Raw genomic sequence first — 19,999 nt, 5'->3', positions numbered from 1 at the left:
AGTTCAAATACAACAGGGATTTGTATTTTTCTTCATTAAACAGTTCAAAATCATATTACACAATTATACAAACAGTATCATACTCACTCATTCATTTTATACAACAAACAGATGTAAACCTCATATCTGAGGTTATTATATAAACAGCGGTATGGTAATGTAGTCCCACAGTCTCACATGAGTTTCCCACCTGGTGACAAATGGACCGGTTCATAGCTGGACTCTCAACCGATCTTTTATACTTTTGCAGGAATATGAAATATGTTCGTACCTCAAGTTCTGTGAGGTGGAAGAGAATTCCTTTGTCCTGAAAGTTTACCCTCTCTCTTAATACTGTTTGGCCATGAGGAGATTCTCAGGAATCTACGACATCTCTCTGTGATCACCGCATGGGTTGTGGTAGGAAAGGGAGAGGCAGGGAGAGGGGGATGGGGTTTGCACTACCCAAGCAGGCGACGTCATGACAGTTGTCTATTGTTGTGACTTAGATGAAGATCAGATCAAATTTTATGACCAATTTATGCATAAATCCAGGTAATTCCAAAGGGTTCACATACTTTTTCTTGCCATTGTATAACACATATTGTATTGTACTCTGCATGGCCTCTCATGAAACATTTGTACTAAGCTGCTGTTCCTGTACAGTAAACACCAGGATGTACGGAACAGCTGGTGTTTTCCCTCTTTGTCCTTCTGATTCATGTCTATATACCTTTCATGTTCTGTCCTTCAAGATCTTGAAAACAACTTCTTCAGTCCTAATGAAATCCCAGAAAAAAAGATGAACCGAAAATGAATCATTGAAGGGAGTCATGCAACCTTGAATCACCAACATGCCTTTTAGGATATGCACATAATGTTAGTGGCTTCTTTAAATATAAAGTGCATTCGCAAATTATTCAGACCCATTCACTTTTTGCACATTTTGTTACGTTACAGCCTTATTTTAAAATTGATTAAAAAAATAGAAATGCTCATTAATCGACACACAATACCCTATTTTTTTATGCAAATGTATAAAAATGTAACCCTGAAATAATAATTTACATAAGTATTCAGACCCTTTGCTATGAGTCTCAAAATTGAGCTCAGGTGCATTCTGTTTCCATTGATCAGCCTTGGGATGTTTCTACAACTTAACTGGAGTCCACCTGTGGTAAAATCAATTGATTGGACATGATTTGGAAAGGCACACACCTGTCTATATAAGGTCCCACAGTTGACAGTGCACGTCAGTGCAAAAACCAAGCCACGAGGTCGAAGGAATTGTCCGTAGAGCTCCGAGATAGGGTTGTATTAAGGCACAGATCTGGGGAAGGCTACTAAAACATTTCTGCAGCATTGACAGTCCCCAAGAGCATTGTGGCCTCCATCATTCTTAAATGGAAGAAGTTTGGAACCACCAAGACTCTTCCTAGAGCTGTCTGCCTGGCCAAACTGAGCAATCAGGGGAGAAGGGCCTTGGTCAGGGAGGTGACCAAGATCTCGATGGTCACTCTGACAGAGCTCCAGAGTTCATCTGTGGGGATGGGAGAACCTTCCAGAAAGACAACAATCTCTGCAGCACTTCACCAACCAGGCCTTTACGGTAGAGTGGCCAGACGGAAGCCACTCCTCAGTAAAAGGCACATGACAGTCCGCTTGGATTTTGCCAGAAGGCACATGAAGGACTCTCAGACCATAAGAAGCAAGATTCTCTGGTCTGATGAAAACAAGACTGATCTCTTTGGTCTGAATGTGAAGCGTCACATCTGGAGGAAACCTGGCACCATCCCTACAGTGAAGCATAGTGGTGGCCCCATCATGCTGTGGGGTAGTTTTTCAGCGGCAGGGACATGGAGATTAGTCAGGATCAAGGAAAAGATAAACTGATCAAAGTACAGAGAAATCCTTGATGAAAACATGCTATAGAGCACTCAGGACCTCACACTGGGGCGAAGMTTCACCTTCCAACAGGACAACGACCCTGAGCACACAGCCAAGACAACGCAGGAGTGGCTTCTGGACCAGCCTCTGAATGTCCATGAGTGGCTCAGCCAGAGCCCAGACTTGAAACCCATTCAACCTGACAGAGCTTGAGAGGATCTGTAGAGAAGAATGGGAGAAACTCCCCAAATACAGGTGTGCCAAGCCTGTAGCGTCATACTCAAGAAGACTTGAGGCTGTAATAGCTGCCAAAGGTGCTTGCCAAAACGTATAATTTTTTTCCCTTTATGGGGTATTGTGTGTAGATTGAGAATTGTGTGTAGATTGATGAAGGGGAAAAAACTATTTAATACATTTTAGATTAAGGCTGTAACGTAACAAAGTGGAAAAAGTCAAGGAGTCTGAATACTTTCCGAATGCACTGTAGGTATCGTATATATAAACAGTACCAATCAAAAGTTTGGACACACCTACTCATTCAAGGGTTTTCAACATTGTGGAATAATAGTGAAGCGATCAAAACTATGAAATAACACATGTAGTAACCACAAAAGTGTTAACCTCTCTTGGGTAGGGGGCAGTATTTTCACGTCCAGATGAAAAGCGTGCCCAAAGTAAACTGCCTGTTACTCAGGCCCAGAAGCTAGGATATGCATATAATTGGTGGATGTGGATAGAAAACAATCTAAAGTTTCTAAAGCTGTTATAATTATGTCTGTGAGTATAACATAACTGATATGGCATGCAAAACCCAGAGGACAAACCATCCCCAAAAAGAACAATTTCAGCCTACCACTGTTTTCAATGGCTGTCACTTTTATTATAAGGCAAAATCCTCCCAGATTGCAGTTCCTAGGGCTTCCACTAGATGTCAACAGTCTTTAGAAAGAGTTTCATGCTTGTATTTTCTTCCGGTAAAGACAATAACGATTCTCCGTCTTAACTTTGATTGTTTATTTACGTATTAGGGTACCTAAGGTTTGATTATAAACGTTGTTTGACTTGTTTGGAAAAGTTTATTAGTAACGTTTGTGATTCATTTTGTATGCATTTTGATTGAGGGAAACTGGGTGGATTATTGACTGTAGCACGCCAGCTAAACTGAGTTTTTATGGATATAAAGAAGGACATTATTGAACAAAAGGACCATTTGTGATGTATCTGGGACCTTTTGGAGTGCCAACAGAAGAAAATCATCAAAGGTAAGGCATTTATTATATCGCTATTTCTGACTTTCGTGGCGCACCTGCCTGGTTGAAATATGTTTTTCATGCTTTTGTATGCGGGGTAATCGCATGGTGTGCTTTCGCCGTGAAGCCTTTTTGAAATCTGACAAAGCGGCTGAATTAACAAGAACTTAAGCTTTATTTTGATGTATTGCACTTGTGATTTTATGAAAGTTAAATATTTAGAATTCTGTAGATTGAATTTCGTGCTCTGCAACTTCCCCGGATGTTGGGCAGGTGGGACGGTAGAAGTTAAACAAATCAAAATGTATTTTATATTTACGATTGTTCAAAGTAGCCACCCTTCGCCTTGATGACAGCTTTGCACACTCTTAGCATTCTCTCAACCAGCTTCATGAGGTAATCACCTGGAAGGCATTTCAATTAACAGGTGTGCCTTGTTAAAAGTTAATTTGTGGAATTTCTTTCCTTCTTAATGCGTTTGAGCCAATCAGTTGTGTTGTGACAAGGTAGAGGTGGTATACAGAAGATAGCCCTATTTGGTAAAAGACCAAGTCCATATTATGGCAATAACAGCTCAAATAAGCAAAGAGAAACGACAGTCCATCACTACATTAACTTCTTGACGCTAGGGGTCAGATATATATATATTTTTTAAATAACGTTCCCAAGGTAAACTGACTATTTCTCAGGTCCAGATCGTAGAATATTCATATCATTTACAGATTAGGATAGAAAACACTCCAAAGTTTCCAAAACTGTCAAAATATTGTCTGTGAGTATAACAAAACTGATTCTGCAGGCCAAAAACTGAGAAAATATAACCCGGAAGTGATATATATATTTTTTTCATCTGTGTTTCCTGGCCAGTCTTTCTTCCATTTAAAGGGGAATCAACCAGATTGATTTTTCAATGGCTTCCTCAGGCTGTGACCAGGCTTTAGACATAGTTTCAGGCTTTTATTTTGAAAAATGAATGAGATTTTTCAAAAGTAGTCAGGTGTCCTCTGAATAGTTCCTGCGCGCGAGAGGGGAGCTCTCCATTTTCCTTTTCTCTCTTAGAGAATAGGTTACGGTCCGGTTGAAATATTATCGATTATGTTTGTTAAAAACAACCTGAGGATTGATTATAAAAAACATTTGACATGTTTCTACGACCATTACGGATACTTTTTGGAATGTTCGTCGAACGGAACGAGGCTGTAGTTTTCTGAACATAACGCGCAACCCAAACGGCGTTTTTTTCTTATAAAAGTAATATTTATCGAACAAAAATAACATTTGTTGTGTAACTGGGAGTCTCGTGAGTGCAAACATCTGAAGATTATCAAAGGTAAGCAATTAATTTTATTGCTTTTCTGACTTTCGTGACCAAGCTAACCAAGCTAATATAAGGCTAACTGTTCTAGCATTAATTGATATACTCACAAAAGCTTAGATTGCTTTCATGGCAAAGCATATTTTCAAAATCTGACACGATAGGTGGATTAACAACAAGCTAAGCTGTGTTTTGGTATATTTCACTTGTGATTGCATGATTATAAATATTTTTAGTAATATTTTTGTATCTGATACGTTTGGGAATTTTCTTCTGCCTTTCAGCACCGGAACGAGGCTGTAGTTTTCTCAACATAACGCGCAACCCAAATGGCGTTTTTTTTTGCTATAAAAGTCATATTTATCGAACAAAAGGAACATTTATTGTGTAACTGGGAGTCTCGTGAGTGCAAACATCCGAAGATTATCAAAGGTAAGCGATTAATTTTATTGCTTTTCTGACTTTCGTGACCATGCTAATTTGGGGCTAGCTGTTGTAGCATTGATTGATACACTCACAAAAGCTTGGATTTCTTTCTCTGTAAAGCATATTTTCAAAATCTGACACGATAGGTGGATTAACAACAAGCTAAGCTGTGTTTTAGTATATTTCACTTGTGATTGCATGATTATAAATATTTTTAGTAATATTTTTGAATTTGGCGCCCTGCAATTCAGCGGTTCTTTAGGGGAATGATACCGTAATCGGGATCTGTGCGCAGAAAGGTTAAGACATGAAGGTCAGTCAATGCTAGAAATTTCAAGAACTTTGAAAGTTTCTTCAAGTGCAGTCGCAAAAACCATCAAGCGCTATGATGAAACTGGCTCTCATGATAACTGCCACAGGAAAACAAGACCCAGAGTTGCCTCTGCTGCAGAGCATAAGTTCATTAGAGTTACCAGCCTCAGAAAATGCAGCCCAAATGCTTCAGAGTTCAAGTAACAGACACATGTCAACATCAACTGTTCAGAGGAGACCACGTGAATCAGGCCTTCATGGTCGAATTGCTGCAAAGAAACCCTCACTAAAGGACATCAATAAGAAAAAGAGACTTGCTTGGGCCAACCTCATCCCCATATTATTGCTTACCCTCTTGCTCTTTTGCACCCCAGTATCTCTACTTGCACATCATCATCCGCACATGTATCACTCCAGTATTAATGCTAAATCGTAATTATTTTCACCTCTAGGGCCTATTTATTGCCTACCTCCCTACTCTTCTACATTTGCACACACTGCACATTTTTATATTTTATTTTATTTTGTGTTATTGACTGTACGTTTGTTTGTGTTGTTTTTGTCGCACTGCTTTGCATTATCTTGGCCAGGTCGCAGTTAAAAATGAGAACTTGTTCTCAACTGGCCTACCTGGTTAAATAAAGGTGAAAAGAAGAAGAAAAAAAAGAAACGCGAGCAATGGACATTAAAATCTGTCCAAATCTGAGATTTTTGGTTCCAACCGCTGTGTCTTTCTGAGATGCAGAGTAAGTGAATGGATGATCTCTGCATGTGTGGTTCTCACTGTGAAGCATGGAGGAGGTGTGATGGTGTGGAGGTGCTTTGCTGGTGACACTGTCAGTGATTTATTTAGAATTCAAGGCACACTTAACCAGCATTGCTACCACAGCATTCTGCAGCGATACACCATCTCATCTGGTTTGCGCTTAGTGGGACTACTATTTGTTTTTCAACAGGACAATGACGCAACACACCTCCAGGCTGTGTAAGGGCTCTTTGACCAAGAAGGAGAGTGATGGAGTGCTGCATCAGATGACCTGACCTCCACAATCACCCCACCTGGTTTGGGATGAGTTGGACTGCAGAGGGAAGGAAAAGCAGCCAACAAGTGCTCAGCATATGTGGGAACTCCTTCCAGGTGAAGCTGTTTGAGAGAATGCCAAGTGTGCAAAGCTGTCATCAAGGCAATGAGTGGCTACTTTGAAGAATCTAAAATGTATTTTGATGTTTTTAACACTTTTTTTGTCACTACATGATTCCATATGTGTTATTTCATAGTTTTGATGCCTTCACTATTATTTTACATATAGGCACAGTTGAGAAAGCATAAAGGAGCAAGCAAAGCTGATGCAACATCCTCATTCTGAGAAGTGATCAGGAATATCAGGCATCATTTTAGCGACGCTTTTGCGAAAAGCAGAAGATACATTCATGCCTGGAAATGATTATTTTGTTCCATGTTCTTTCCTGGATTCTAATAATGTCATTCCCAGAAACTTCTGCCTGAATACGCAAAGACTCTGGTGGACCAACGGGTCAAACTTGGCTTGTGTTAGCCAATACAGAGAGCCGGGAGAAACTCCAGACGCATAGGCATTGACTTAATCAGCTTAATCTACCAACCAATTATCTCCCACAACACTTTTCCTCTAACCCTCCCCTGTACACTAGCACAACACAAGCACAAGCCTTGCAGTCATGTGATTCACAAACATTTTATGATGACAAATACTTTATTCAGTAAGGTCACTCCCATAGAATTCTATGGTCACTGCCACTAACGCCAACTTTGAGTGGCTGATATCCCAGTCCATTATATGCTCTGTGCGCAATAGCCTTGGGACAATGTTAGGGTTCTAACAACAGGTGGATTTCCACAGAGACAGGAATAAAACTACAGTAATGTCCCTAGAGATGTGAAGGTTATCTCACTCACCATTTAACCATAGAGAACTCCTTTGTGTGCACAATGTCTCTTTAATGTAACTTTTTCATTTACAAGGCACTGGAACCTTTGTAAAATGCTGAGGCCACCTGGAGTACATTATTTTTATTCTCCACGAGCACAGTAAGCATCTCAGGTGTGGAAATCAAATGGTTCTGCGACAGGCAGCAAAACTTCAAGGCATCAGGGCTGAGTTCATAAGTACCATTAGTGCTGCTTAGCGTAACTGTGCTAAGGGTTTAAAGTAAAGGATGAATTAAAGTAAGGGCATGGGTCGTCATCATAGTGGAGCAAGCAGGAGTAACAGGCAGGGCATCAGGATTCTGAGTGTGTCCTGGGGAAGAGTGCGGCACTACGGTGGGCTAATCAGACGCTAACAGGGAGGGTGAGAGTGACGCGTAGGCAGGGGAAACAGGAGGCAGCACTGTTGAGGCACAATAGCAGAACAAAGGAACACGCCTAGCAGGGGACAGAGATCATTACAGCCCCCTCAACACATTTGGTGCATTCTGACTGTGAAATCTTGCCTTTTCAGTGGTAACCTTCCCTTTCACTGGCATTCGCCACATTGCTTGACCTTTTCAGTCAGTTTCACAAGCTGCATTCAGACAGCTACTGCACGTAATGAAAGACAAGTGCCTTACAGTACATGGCAAACTGGGATCACGCCTTTCCAAGATAAAAAATAACTATAGAACCTGATCTCACCTAGGAGAAATTCAACGTGGATAAAATGCTATGTGCTTGTTATACCAAAAGGACAATTACCATTAAAGACAAAATGAGAGTTATTATACTACATTTGGAATTTTTGCCCACAGTGGTCTTGTAAATTTGAACAACAGGTAAAGTTTTCCTTTGGTTGACATAATTACAGTACAGCATAGTTTATGTGATGGTCCTCAAAGACAAACACATCAAGGGCAAAAACTGTTTCTCTCACAAATCATAAATTCTCGCCAGAGGCAGTGGCTCTGCTAGCTTTACTCTATGAGTACTGTGCTGGCAACAAACTGTGCTTATAAGATGTTGGTCAATCAACCAGTGCCAACTCCTGAGTGATGCTGAGTGACCACCAGAGTCTGATTTGAATGAAATTATAAGAACCAAAAACAAGTATGCAGTCTGCACCCAATGGGCACATACTGGTTGAATCAATGTTGTTTCCATGTCATTGCAATGAAATTACTTTGAACCAACATGGAATAGTTATTGAATTGACGTGTGTGCCCAGTGGGCAGAGTCCTTTACAATCAAAACCCAACTCCTAATCATGAAAATAAGAAAGGTTTGCTGTCTCAAAACAGTCTATTGTTGGATTGAGTAATGAATGGGAGGGTATACTAGAGCCAGAGCATAATGCTTCATCAGCCTCTTGATTAAACACTGAGAAATCCAACTGTGGTTCACTGTTGACCCCACCAATTTGTAAGAAAGACAAATTAAAGCCCTCCATCAAAATGTGATCAATGCTGGAGAGCCCTGGGGGGGACAACGGGCACCCATTGTATAATGAAGCTATAATTCAGTTTTACTGTACATGAATGTTGGATACTCCAAAACCCACAATAAGGATTTCTGTGTGATTCATATCCCCCTGTTCCCCTGTTATACTGTATATTAATTAGAGAGTAAGTCTTACTGTGTTTCTTTCACTGCAGCTTTAAAGGCAGAGAGAGAAATCAGAACTACTCCCCATGAGTCTCTATTTCCCCCTGAAAGATTTTCAATGGCACTGTGGACAGTGATGACAGGTTTCAAGGGGGTTATTATAATACCTCTTCTGATTATTGTATTACGTTTGATGTAGGGATTAATTCAATTAACAAAAACACACTTCCATTATGGATAAGCATTGATGAAAGCATGGGTTCTTTCATGTTCATWGCATCTTTAATCTTCACAAGAACTAACCAACGTCTTTCATACAGAGTGTGCACTGACTTAACCGTCATTGCTATGACTGGAAGAACGCGATCTACTCACCACTTCACTTAGGTCAGTCTTTTTTTAAATGTTTTAAGTGTGTGCACTTTTAAAAATGTCACCATCCACAACGCAGACGTCACCAGAACCTTAGATCTTTGTTACTTTCCCCTTAGCCCCCTAATTATTATATAACCTAAATAACTAGCATCTGGCATAAAAACAGATATTGACAGGAGTTACAAAACAATGAAACTTTGATATCAATGTTAATGCTATCAATGACCTTTTATCTATACTTAACCTAATTGTGTATATTTTGCCAGAATTGGAGGAGAGCTTATCAACAAACCAAATTATTTGGCTTATCAACAAACCAAATTATTTCAAATAGAGTTACTCCTAAAGAGGCAATCATTCGATCATGACAATAGAAGACCAAATCTTCTATTTTCATCTGTTATTGTCTAATATTTCAACTTTATGCCCTTGACTCTGCAGTAAATTCTACTGTTTAAGCATAGTGCAGTGTTATTATTTTTATTTTTATATAATAATCAAAATATGACTGAGTATCAATAATATGACACTGTGAATCAATGATATGACACTGACCTTGATCGTTTTCTGATTACCATCCTCCATTGTCCAGTTCGTTATATAATACATTTTCTGAAAGCCTAGTTTAAAAAATAAAATGTATTTAACTAGGCAAGAACAAATTCTTATTTACAATGACGGCCTACCGGGGAACAGTGGGTTAACTGCCTTGTTCAGGGGCAGAACGACTGATTTTTACCTTGTCAGCTCAGAGATTCAATCTAGAAACCTCTCAGTTAGTGGCCCAATGCTCTAACCACTAGGCTACCTGCCACCTCAAAAGTATACAGTATCGATGCACACCAAAGAAACAAATATAACCCATTCAACTTTTACATGAGGTAATGATTTCATGTTCCATAATTCCCCTCATGTTCAGGGGGTGAGAGAAGGTATTTGAAGTCTCACAGCAGGGCTTCCATGATGGGAAGTGTTCTTTGTAAGGCCTTATTCCCTTAGTGTACAATATATTGGTCCACAATAGACATTCAACTTTATATTTTTGTTATATATTTTTTTAGAGTCAATGTTTTTATTTATTATACTTTGGGGCCCATCTCTTCGGAAGACAAAAATAAACTTTCTTTTTCCCACTTTTAATTTTGTAGTTACATGTACAGTGACTATTCAGAACCCTTAACTTTTTCCACATTTTGTTACGTTACTGCCTTTTTTACGTTACTGCCTTAAAAACAAAAATGTATTTCTCTTTTTTTATCTTCCCCTCATAAATCTACACAATCTACACAAACACAATAGCCAATAATGACAAACCAAAAACAGGTTTTAATACATTTTTGCACATTTATTAAAAATAAACAAATGAAATATCACATTTACAGAAGTATTTAGACCCTTTACTCAGTCCTTTGTTGAAGCACCTATGGCATCGATTACAGCATAGAGTCTTCTTGGGTATGATGCTACAAGCTTGTCACACCTGTATTTGGGGAGTTTCTCCCATTCTTCTATGCAGATCCTCTCAAGCTCTGTCAGGATGGATGGGGAGCGTTACTGCACAGCCACAGTGCATTCAGAAAGTATTCAGACCCCTTGACTTTTTCCACATTTTGTTATGTTACAGCATTATTCTAAAYTTGATTTAATCGTTTTTTCCCCTCATCAATCTACACACAATACACCATATTGACAAAGACCCTTAACTCAGTACTTTGTTGAAGGACCTTTGACAGCGATTACAGCCAAGGTTTCTTGGGTATGAAGCTACAAGCATGGCACACCTGTATTTGGGGAGTTTTTCCCATTCTTCTCTGCAGATCCTCTCAGATGTTTGATCGGGTTCAAGTCCGGGCTCTGGCTGTGCCACTCAAGGACATTCAGACACTTGTCCCGAAGCCACACCTGTGTTGTCTTGGCTGTGTGCTTAGGGTTGTTGTCCTGTTGGAATGTGAACCTTCGCCCAAGTCTGAGGTCCTGAGCACACTGGAACAGGTTTTCAGGATTTCTCTGGACTTCGCTCCGTTCATCTTTCCCTCGATCCTTAATAGTCTCCTAGTCCCTGCCGCTGGAAAACATCCCCACGGCATGATGCTGCCACCACCATGCTTCACCGTAGGGATGGTGCCCYGTTTCCTCCAGACGTGATGCTTGGCATTCAGGCCAAAGAGTTCAATCATGGTTTCATTAGACCAGAGAATCTTGTTTCTCATGGTCTGAGAGTCTTTAGGCATCTTTTGTCAAAATCCAAGCGGGCTGTCATGTGCCTTTTACTGAGGAGTTGCTTCTGTCTGGCCACTCTACCACAAAGGCCTGATTGGTGGAGTGCTGCAGAGATAGTTGTCCTTCTGGAAGSTTCTCCTATCTCCACAGAGGAACTCATCAGATTCTTGTTCACCTCCCTGACCAAGCCACTTCTCCCCCGATTGCTCAGTTTGGCCGGGCGGCCAGCTCTAGGAAGAGTCTTAGTGGTTCCAAACTTCTTCCATTTAAGAATGGTGAATAGATAGTACTTAAATATGATACATTGAGTTTTCAGTTCTATAACTGTTATAGAACATGAGATTATAAACCCAACCCTCAGCTCTGTCTATCCCACCTATCTCCCTAAACCACCCTCTTATGATTTCAATGTGACATATATTATTCAATTGTGCTGTGATTTTTCACATGAATTTCTAATCGCATAGTATCTACAGATTGTAAGTTAAAGAAAAATCCAGTTGAAGTTGAAAGTTTACTTACACTTAGTTTGGAGTTTTTCAACCACTCCACAAATTGTTTACAAATTGTTTACAGACAGATTATTTAACTTATAATTCACTGTATTACAACTCCAGTGGGCCAGAACTTTACATACACTAAGTTGACTGTGCCTTGAAACAGCTTGGAAAATTCCAGAAAACTATGTCATGGCTTTAGAAGCATCTGATAGGCTAAATTATATAATTTGAGTCAATTTGAGGTGTACCTGTGGATGTATTTCAAGGCCCACCTTCAAACTCAGTGCCTCTTTGCTTGACATCATGGGAAAATCAAAAGAAATCAGCCAAGACCTCAGAAAGAAATCGAAGACCTCCACAAGTCTGGTTCATCCCTTGGGAGCAATTTCCAAATGCCTGAAGGTACCACGTTTATCTGTACAAACAATAGTACGCAAGTATAAACACCATGGGACCACGCAGCTGTCATACCGCTCAGGAAGGAGACGRGTTCTGTCTCCTAGAGATGAACGTACTTTTGTGCGAAAAGTGCAAATCAATCCCAGAACAACAGCAAAGGACCTTGTGAAGATGCTGGAGGAAACAGGTACAAAAGTACCTATATCCACAGTAAAACGAGTCCTATATCGACATAACCTGAAAGGCTACTCAGCAAGGAAGAAGCCACTGCTCCAAAACCGCCATAAAAAAGCCAGACTACGGTTTGCAACTGCACATGGGGACAAAGATCGTCATTTTTTGAGAAATGTCCTCTGGTCTGATGAAACTAAAATATAACTGTTTGGCCATAATGACCATTGTTATGTTTGGAGGAAAAAGGGAGAGGCTTGCAAGCCGAAGAAACCATCCCAACCGTGAAGCACGGGGGTGGCAGCATCATGTTGTGGGGGTGCTTTTCTGCAGGAGGGACTGGTGCACTTCACAAAATAGATGGCATCATGAGGCAGGAAAAGTATGTGGCTATATTGAAGCAACATCTCAAGACATCAGTCAGGAAGTTAAAGCTTGGTTGCAAATGGATCTTCCAAATGGACAATGACCCCAAGCATACTTCCAAAGTTGTGGCAAAATGACTTAAGGACAACAAAGTCAAGGTATTTGAGTGGCCATCGCAAAGCCCTGACCTCAATCCTATAGAAAAGTTGTGGGCAGAACTGAAAAAGCATGTGTGTGCAAGGAGGCCTACAAACCTGACTCAGTTGCACCAGCTCTGTCAGGAGGAATGGGCCAAAATTCACCCAACTTATTGTGGGAAGCTTGTGGAAGGCTACACCAAAACGTTTGACCCAAGTTAAACAATTTAAAGGAAATGCTACCAAATACTGATTGAGTATATGTAAACTTCTGACCCACTGGGAATGTGATGAAAGAAATAAAATATGAATTAAATCATTCTCTCTACTATTATTCTGACATTTCACATTCTTAAAATAAAGTGGTGATCCTAACTGACCTAAGACAGGGAATTTTTATTATGATTAAATGTCAGGAATTGTGAAAACTGAGTTTAAATGTATTTGGCAAAGGTGTATGTAAACTTCTGATTTCAACTGTATTTTTACTAAAAGTATTATTATATTGTTGATTGATTGACTATGGATTTCCAAATCTCCCAACAGTGCTATTTGTAGGGTACATTTTTCAATAAATCTTGCTGCACTGTCGGAACTAGAAGCAGTGCCTTGTTAAAGGTTAATTTGTGTAAATTCTTTCTTTCTTAATGCATTTGAGCCAATCAGCTGTGTTGTGACAAGCTTGGGGTGGTATACAGAAGATAGCCCTATTTGGTAAAATACCAAGTCCATATTATAGCAAGAACAGCTCAAATAAACAAAGACAAACGACAGTCCATCATTACTTTAAGACAAGAAATTTWAAAGTTTCTTCAAGTGCAGTCGCAAAAACCACCAAGAGCTATGATGAAACTAGCTCTCATGAGGACCGGCACAGGAAAGGAAGACCCAGAGTTACCTCTGCTGCAGAGGATAAGTTCATTAGAGTTACCAGCCTCAGAAATTGCAGCCCAAATAAATGCTTCACAGAGTTCAAGTAACAGACACATCTCAACATCAACTGTTCAGAGGAGACTGCGTAAATCAGGCCTTCATGGTCGAATTTCTGCAACAACAAAACCCATTACTGAAGGACACCAATAAGAAGAAGAGGCTTGGTTGGGCCAAGAAACACGAGCAGTGGACATTAGACTGGTGAAAATCTGTCCTTTGGTCTGATGAATCTAAATAAGAGATTTTTGGTTCCAACCTCCATGTCTTCGTGAGAAACTGAGTAGGTGAATGGGTGATCTCCGCATGTGTGGTTCCCACCGTGAAGCAAGAAGGTGGTGGTGTGATGGTGTGGGGGTGCTTTTCTGGTGACACTGCCAGTGATGTATTTAGAATTCAAGGCACACTTACCCAGCATGTCTACCACAGCATTCTGCAGCGAAACGCCATCCCATCTGGTTTGCACTTAGTGGGACCAGCATTTGTTTTTCAACAGGAAAATGACCAAAAACACACCTCCAGGCTGTGCAAGAGCTACTTGGTCAAGAAGAAGAGTGATGGAGTGCTGCGTCAGATGACCTGGCCTCCACAATTACCCCACCTCAACCCAATTGAGATGGTTTGGGATGAGTTGGACTGCAGAGTGAAGGAAAAGCAGCCAACAAGTGCTCAGCATATGTGGGAACTACTTCAAGACTGTTGGAAAAGCATTCCTCATGAAGCTGGTTGAGAGAATGACAAGAGTGTGCTAAGCTGTCAAAGGCAAAGGGTGGCTACTTTGAAGAATCTCAAATATAAAATATATTTTGATATATTTAACACTTTTTTGGTTACTACATGATTCCATATGTGTTATTTCATAGTTTCGATATCTTCACTATTATTCTATAATGTGGAACATTGTAAAAATAAATAAAAACCCTTGAATGAGTAGGTGTGTCCAAACTTTTGACTGGTACTGTACCTCAACTGGTATGCTATCCAGCCCTGGAGTTGTCCCGGACTTAAAGGCTTTAATTGCATCAAGAAGTTCCTCCTTTGCAATTTTGCCCTCACACAAGTCTTTCTGTAAAGCTGTGAATTTTAAACTATTATTAGGAAAACAATTCCTTACAATTAACTTCAGTTGGTGGAAATGGAGGAGACTGAAAAGAGAACACATGCTTAAAGTATTTTGCTTCCTCTTTAAAAAAATATAATTAGGTGAATCATGGATGACTCATTTGTTAGTTTCTGTAAATTATTTTTGGAAGCATTTCTATGTTGAAGATTAAAAAAGAAATAGGTGCATTTTCACAATTTTCTGTCCAATTCGCTTCATTTGTAATAATATTATACTTGATCGTTCTCGAATAAGTTCTTACATTTTATCCTCGAACTTATTATGTGCGTCTATGGTACAGTTTTTTATTGCTATCCATTTGTACTGCTATTTCCTCTAATTCCTTTGTTAATATGAACTATTTTCACTAAAATAGTTTTGGTTTTAAAGATGAGTATTGACTTCCATGACCCCTGAAGGCACATTTAAAAGTGTCCCATACAATAATGGGATCTGCTGTACCTATGTTATGCAGGAAAAAGTCTGTTTTAAAATCCTTTGTCTTGGTTAAAAACAGGTTTTCATCCACTAGGTTTTGATTACATTTCCAATATTCTGTAAGAGTAATGTGGACGGCAATTATTTGATGGTCCAACCAAATTGTGGCTCCTATCAAAACTTMTTTTTACTTTTGGTGCCAGTGTGAATGATACAAGAAAGCAGTCAAGACAACTGGCTTGATTAAGCCTCACGCATGTATATCTCACTAGGTCTGGATTTTTAAGCCTCCATATATCCACTGGTTCTAATGTGTCCATGATATTCGTAATTTCACTAAGTGCATGTAGTGTGATTTCCTTTGAAATCCATTGGGGTACTTAAAACTGTATTATAATCTCCCACCATAATAATAGAGTAATTTGTTGCTTTTGAGTTCCATAGATTAGTATATACTGTATATTTTCAAATAAGTGCTTCATCATTATTTGGACCATATAGATTAATTAGCCACATCTGTTTATCGTTCAATGGCATATTTAAAAGACATACCTTCCTTGCAGATCTGTTTGGACAGTTTGCACATTCGGATCGAAATTGTTATTAGTTAATATCATCACCCCTTTTGAGTTTCTTTGCCCAAGGTGAGTTTCTTTGCCCAAGGTGAGTTTCTTTGCCCAAGGTGAGTTTCTTTGCCCAAGGTGAGTTTCTTTGCCCACTCCATGGTGCAGTGTTAGTTACCACAGTATCAATGTCATTGCCGTTTTTTCCTCTAATGATTAAATCTCACACTGATTTGCAATCATTGCATCCAATTTAATATTTTCCTTTTTAGTTTCATATCTGCAACACAATCTCCTCCTTTATATTCATAGTGATTAAACTAACTTCAGTCAACCTTTACTGACTGACACCCCTTCCGTACAATTATTTACTTTAACAACCCCCTTTCATATTAAATACATTTAGCAACCTCATTATTTGTATTGTAATGGAACAAAAATTATGATTTATTTTTGCCTGTGGCAGGTGTAATTTGAGTTAGCTTCATTCTAAACTATGGATTTCACACTGCAACCTGCCCTAAATACATAAGAATAAGGACACAAAACTTCACAAAAATAGCTCTTGCGTGCATCAAAAGTTCTTAATAAGGTACGTTACCTGCCAGGCACCCCATGAGTGACTTCAGCACCAGCAGTTTCCATAGCAACATCATCATCAGATTTCTGGGGTCAAAGACTCACATCCAATCACAAATGTATGGAATCCTTTTGGTACCTTTCTGGGTCTTCACTCTGTATAACAAGAGACAGGTGAAATTAATTCCATGATAAGATACAAAGACAGTCCTTTATTAGCACTTGAGAAAAGTACTATCTACCGCATATTGGTTAAACATTAAAGCTGAAATCCTTAATTGAAACAATTACAAAGATTTCACCCCACCTGTGCTTTGGTAAAAAGATGAGGTATGGACCTGGAGAAATGTAACCACTCTTAAATTCAAAGCGAGCTATGTGTGCAAGGATTGAAGGCAGTTCTACGGTAAAAGAGTGACTTGGAATTTGCAATCATTGGTTTTTGTTTGATATCAAAAGTATAGTTTTAACTATGTTTTAAYGCTATACAGTGTTTGTTTACATTTACTTTGTTTACAATCATTGGCATAAAAAACAAGCTAATATGTTGGGTTCTAATGGGTAACGAAAGTTGAACTAAGCTCATGAGGCATTTCTATATTCTTCAAGAATGAATAGGTACAGTATATATCATTAACTTATAAGTCCTATAATGGATGAAGCAACTAAGTATCTGTTGGGGTAGCCTAGTGGTTAGAGTGTTGGGCTAGTAACCAAAAGGTTGCAAGTTCGAATCCCCGAGCTGACAAAGTACACATCGTTTGTTCTGCTCCTGAACAAGGCAGTTAACACACTGTTCCTAGTCCATCATTGAAAATAAGAATTTGTTCTTAACTGACTTGCCTAGTTAAGTAAAATAAAATTATCAAACTTTAAAGGAATATGATGGCATGCCTCACTTCTAATGACATGACTAGGGCAATGCTTTCTGTTAACCTTCACGGCAGTGTGTAGCCTACTGTAGACCGTCATTCATATATATTTAGATCAAAAAAAATGATGAATGTATCAGCAATTAACCTAGCTATTACAGTGAAAGAATACCATGCTATTGTTTGAGGAGAGTGCACAGTTATGAACMTGGAAATGTATTAATTAGGCACATTTGGACAGTCTTGACACACAGTTTCGAACAGAAATACAATGGTGGTTGATTGAATCAGTCTAAAACTTTGCACATACACTGCTGCCATCTAGTGGCCAAAATCTAAATTGCGCCTAACCTGGAATAGTACGTTATGGCCTTTCCCTTGCATTTCAAAGATGATGGGCCAAAAAAAAATTGTTTACAAAAAAAACAAGTTTTTTTCTTTGTATTATCTTTAACCAGATCTAATGTGTTATATTATCCTACATTCATTTCACATTTCCACAAACTAAAGAATATGCATATCCTTGCTTCAGGTCCTGAGCTACAGGCAGTTAGATGTGGGTATGTCATTTTAGGTAAAAATTGAAAAAAGGAAGCCTTGAATGTGAACAAAGACATTACTTTGAAAGTATACATCAATTAAAGAATTAAATGATTGAGTTAAAAACTGACTCTATATTCCCTTTCACCCCCCAAAAAACCCATTACATGTACAATGTAACTCTCAATGCACAGACTATCATAAAAAAAATACCTTGCCTATTTAATTTCCTGAAAAGCTACAGAGGCAAAAATAGCACAGATTTCATGTTTGGCACAAAGTAATTACGAGTAACATGCATTCCCATACCCATGAAAAATACAGTTCCAGCCACACCTATTTTTAAGCCTATTTTGGTAGCTCCCTCTTGAACATACACTTAATAATACCAATTCACTTCTACGTTCATAAACGTTGCATGCCACAGCAGGAGATGAGGTGTAAAAAAAATGTCAGTGATCCCAGTGTCAGTGTCAGATGTGTTTAATTCCCCAGCAGAAATACCAGGGGTATCGCCATGGAATCTGTACCCAAACCTGAGGGGCCTTCATTGTTTCAGAGGGATAGTAATTATCTGAGTGCTCCAGGCCATTGATGTAAAGAGCAGCAGAGAAGATGGGGGGGGGGGCTGCAGGGGATAAAAATAAAATCAATGCCATCCATAGACACAGTGTCCCATGGCAGTACTTTTACAACATTAGCTTACTGAAACCTGCTGCCCTACAGACAATATAATACTTACTCATTTACATCGGGACAGGAAACTGCATTCTATGTTCGGTAGGAAAGTAGTGTATGGTGAACTTTGAAACGTGGTAATTTTGTTATTGTCAGTCTTTAAATAAGTATTTCATATTGTTATGCCTCTGCTGTTGAAAGACAAATATGATCCAATTAGGATTTATTCAGAAGCTGACAACTAATTGCTGCATTGTTTAAATTGTAATTACACATTTCCCTCTCATCTCCTCTGCTCAACTCCAACCCCAAAAAACAACACGTTTTTGGAGAGGACATAATAATATGTGTACATCTCAAAATGAGTGATTATTCAAAGTAACTCAAATGAAAAAATAAGTTTATAAGATAGTTCCTCTTTTCAGGGTCTCTCAAAGATTTGCACAGACTTTGTCAACAGCTAACTGTTTCACGTGCTGATGTTTGAGCCTTTGTTATTTCCTCGAGTGACAAAGGTATATCTAAATCAGTGATGGACTATTATCTACGTGTCCTCTGTGACTGAGAGTTCTGTCATCAGAGGCCCCAATTCAATCAATTATAAACAAATGTAAAACCGCACTGAGGGTTATCTCAGAATGTTTACACTGTCTGGGAGATGTTCCTCTTAAGGACCTTGTCATTGCATAAAAAGTGCCAAATTGTGATAGATATTGGTTTCAGTAGCAGGGAGATGAAGTAGAGATGTAAATGAAACAGAGTGGGAGCAGGCAGTTGGATGTACAGTATGCAGCTTGCTACAGAGTCTGAGAGAACAACACAGAATAAGTCTGAGGCAAATGTCAGAAGCTGCCTCTGGAAAAGCTGTGTACACTCGTTACAAAGGCAATACAGCAATATGACAAGCTAAGTAATGCAATGTACAATTTGCAAAGCTTCTCTAGAAAACTAGCTGTAATGATCCCATGTCCCCTAGGTAAATACATGTTTATTCATGGATCTAGTATATAATAACAACCCACACCATTCCATTACACCGCAAACAGGCTCTTGTTGGCTTTTCACTATCTAAACAGAGGCAGAAGCAGCATTGGAAAGTCTTCTTCAGTTCTTGCTTACTGAATTGTAATACTACATTTCAAAGACACGCTAGAGCAATGCAATAATCATAGGTTCCAAAACACTAGGAGCAAGAAATCAATATGAGACCAGAATATTGTATTTTCTTCACTTTCAGAAAAATATGGTCTGAAATTTAAGCCTGGATTTGTCAGTGGGTCACATTTAATATCTTATATTTATTTAAATCAGCGTCCTCTAATTAATTAATCCCTCTSCCTGAAGATTCAAGCTATATTTCATCACWTTGCATATTGACAAGWTGTATTTCCTTTACAACAGCTG

General features: G+C 39.1%; 1 protein-coding gene across 3 annotated transcripts in view; it reads right to left on the bottom strand.

Moving 5' to 3' along the window:
• Positions 1 to 19,999, bottom strand: part of LOC111969579 (contactin-4-like) — a 259,803-nt gene that overhangs the window by 195,216 nt on the left and 44,588 nt on the right. For all 3 annotated transcript variants that reach the window (XM_023995756.1, XM_023995757.1, XM_023995759.2), the window contains exon 2: positions 16,528 to 16,661. In XM_023995756.1, the coding sequence (XP_023851524.1) occupies positions 16,528 to 16,585 (58 nt within the window). In that variant the 5' untranslated portion in view covers positions 16,586 to 16,661. The remainder of the gene's footprint in view (positions 1 to 16,527; positions 16,662 to 19,999) is intronic.

Source organism: Salvelinus sp. IW2-2015, linkage group LG1, assembly GCF_002910315.2.
Source record: "Salvelinus sp. IW2-2015 linkage group LG1, ASM291031v2, whole genome shotgun sequence".
Taxonomy (NCBI): Eukaryota; Metazoa; Chordata; class Actinopteri; order Salmoniformes; family Salmonidae; genus Salvelinus; species Salvelinus sp. IW2-2015.
Note: the sequence above shows the minus strand (reverse complement) of the source record. Positions and strands in the feature narration are given on the sequence as shown.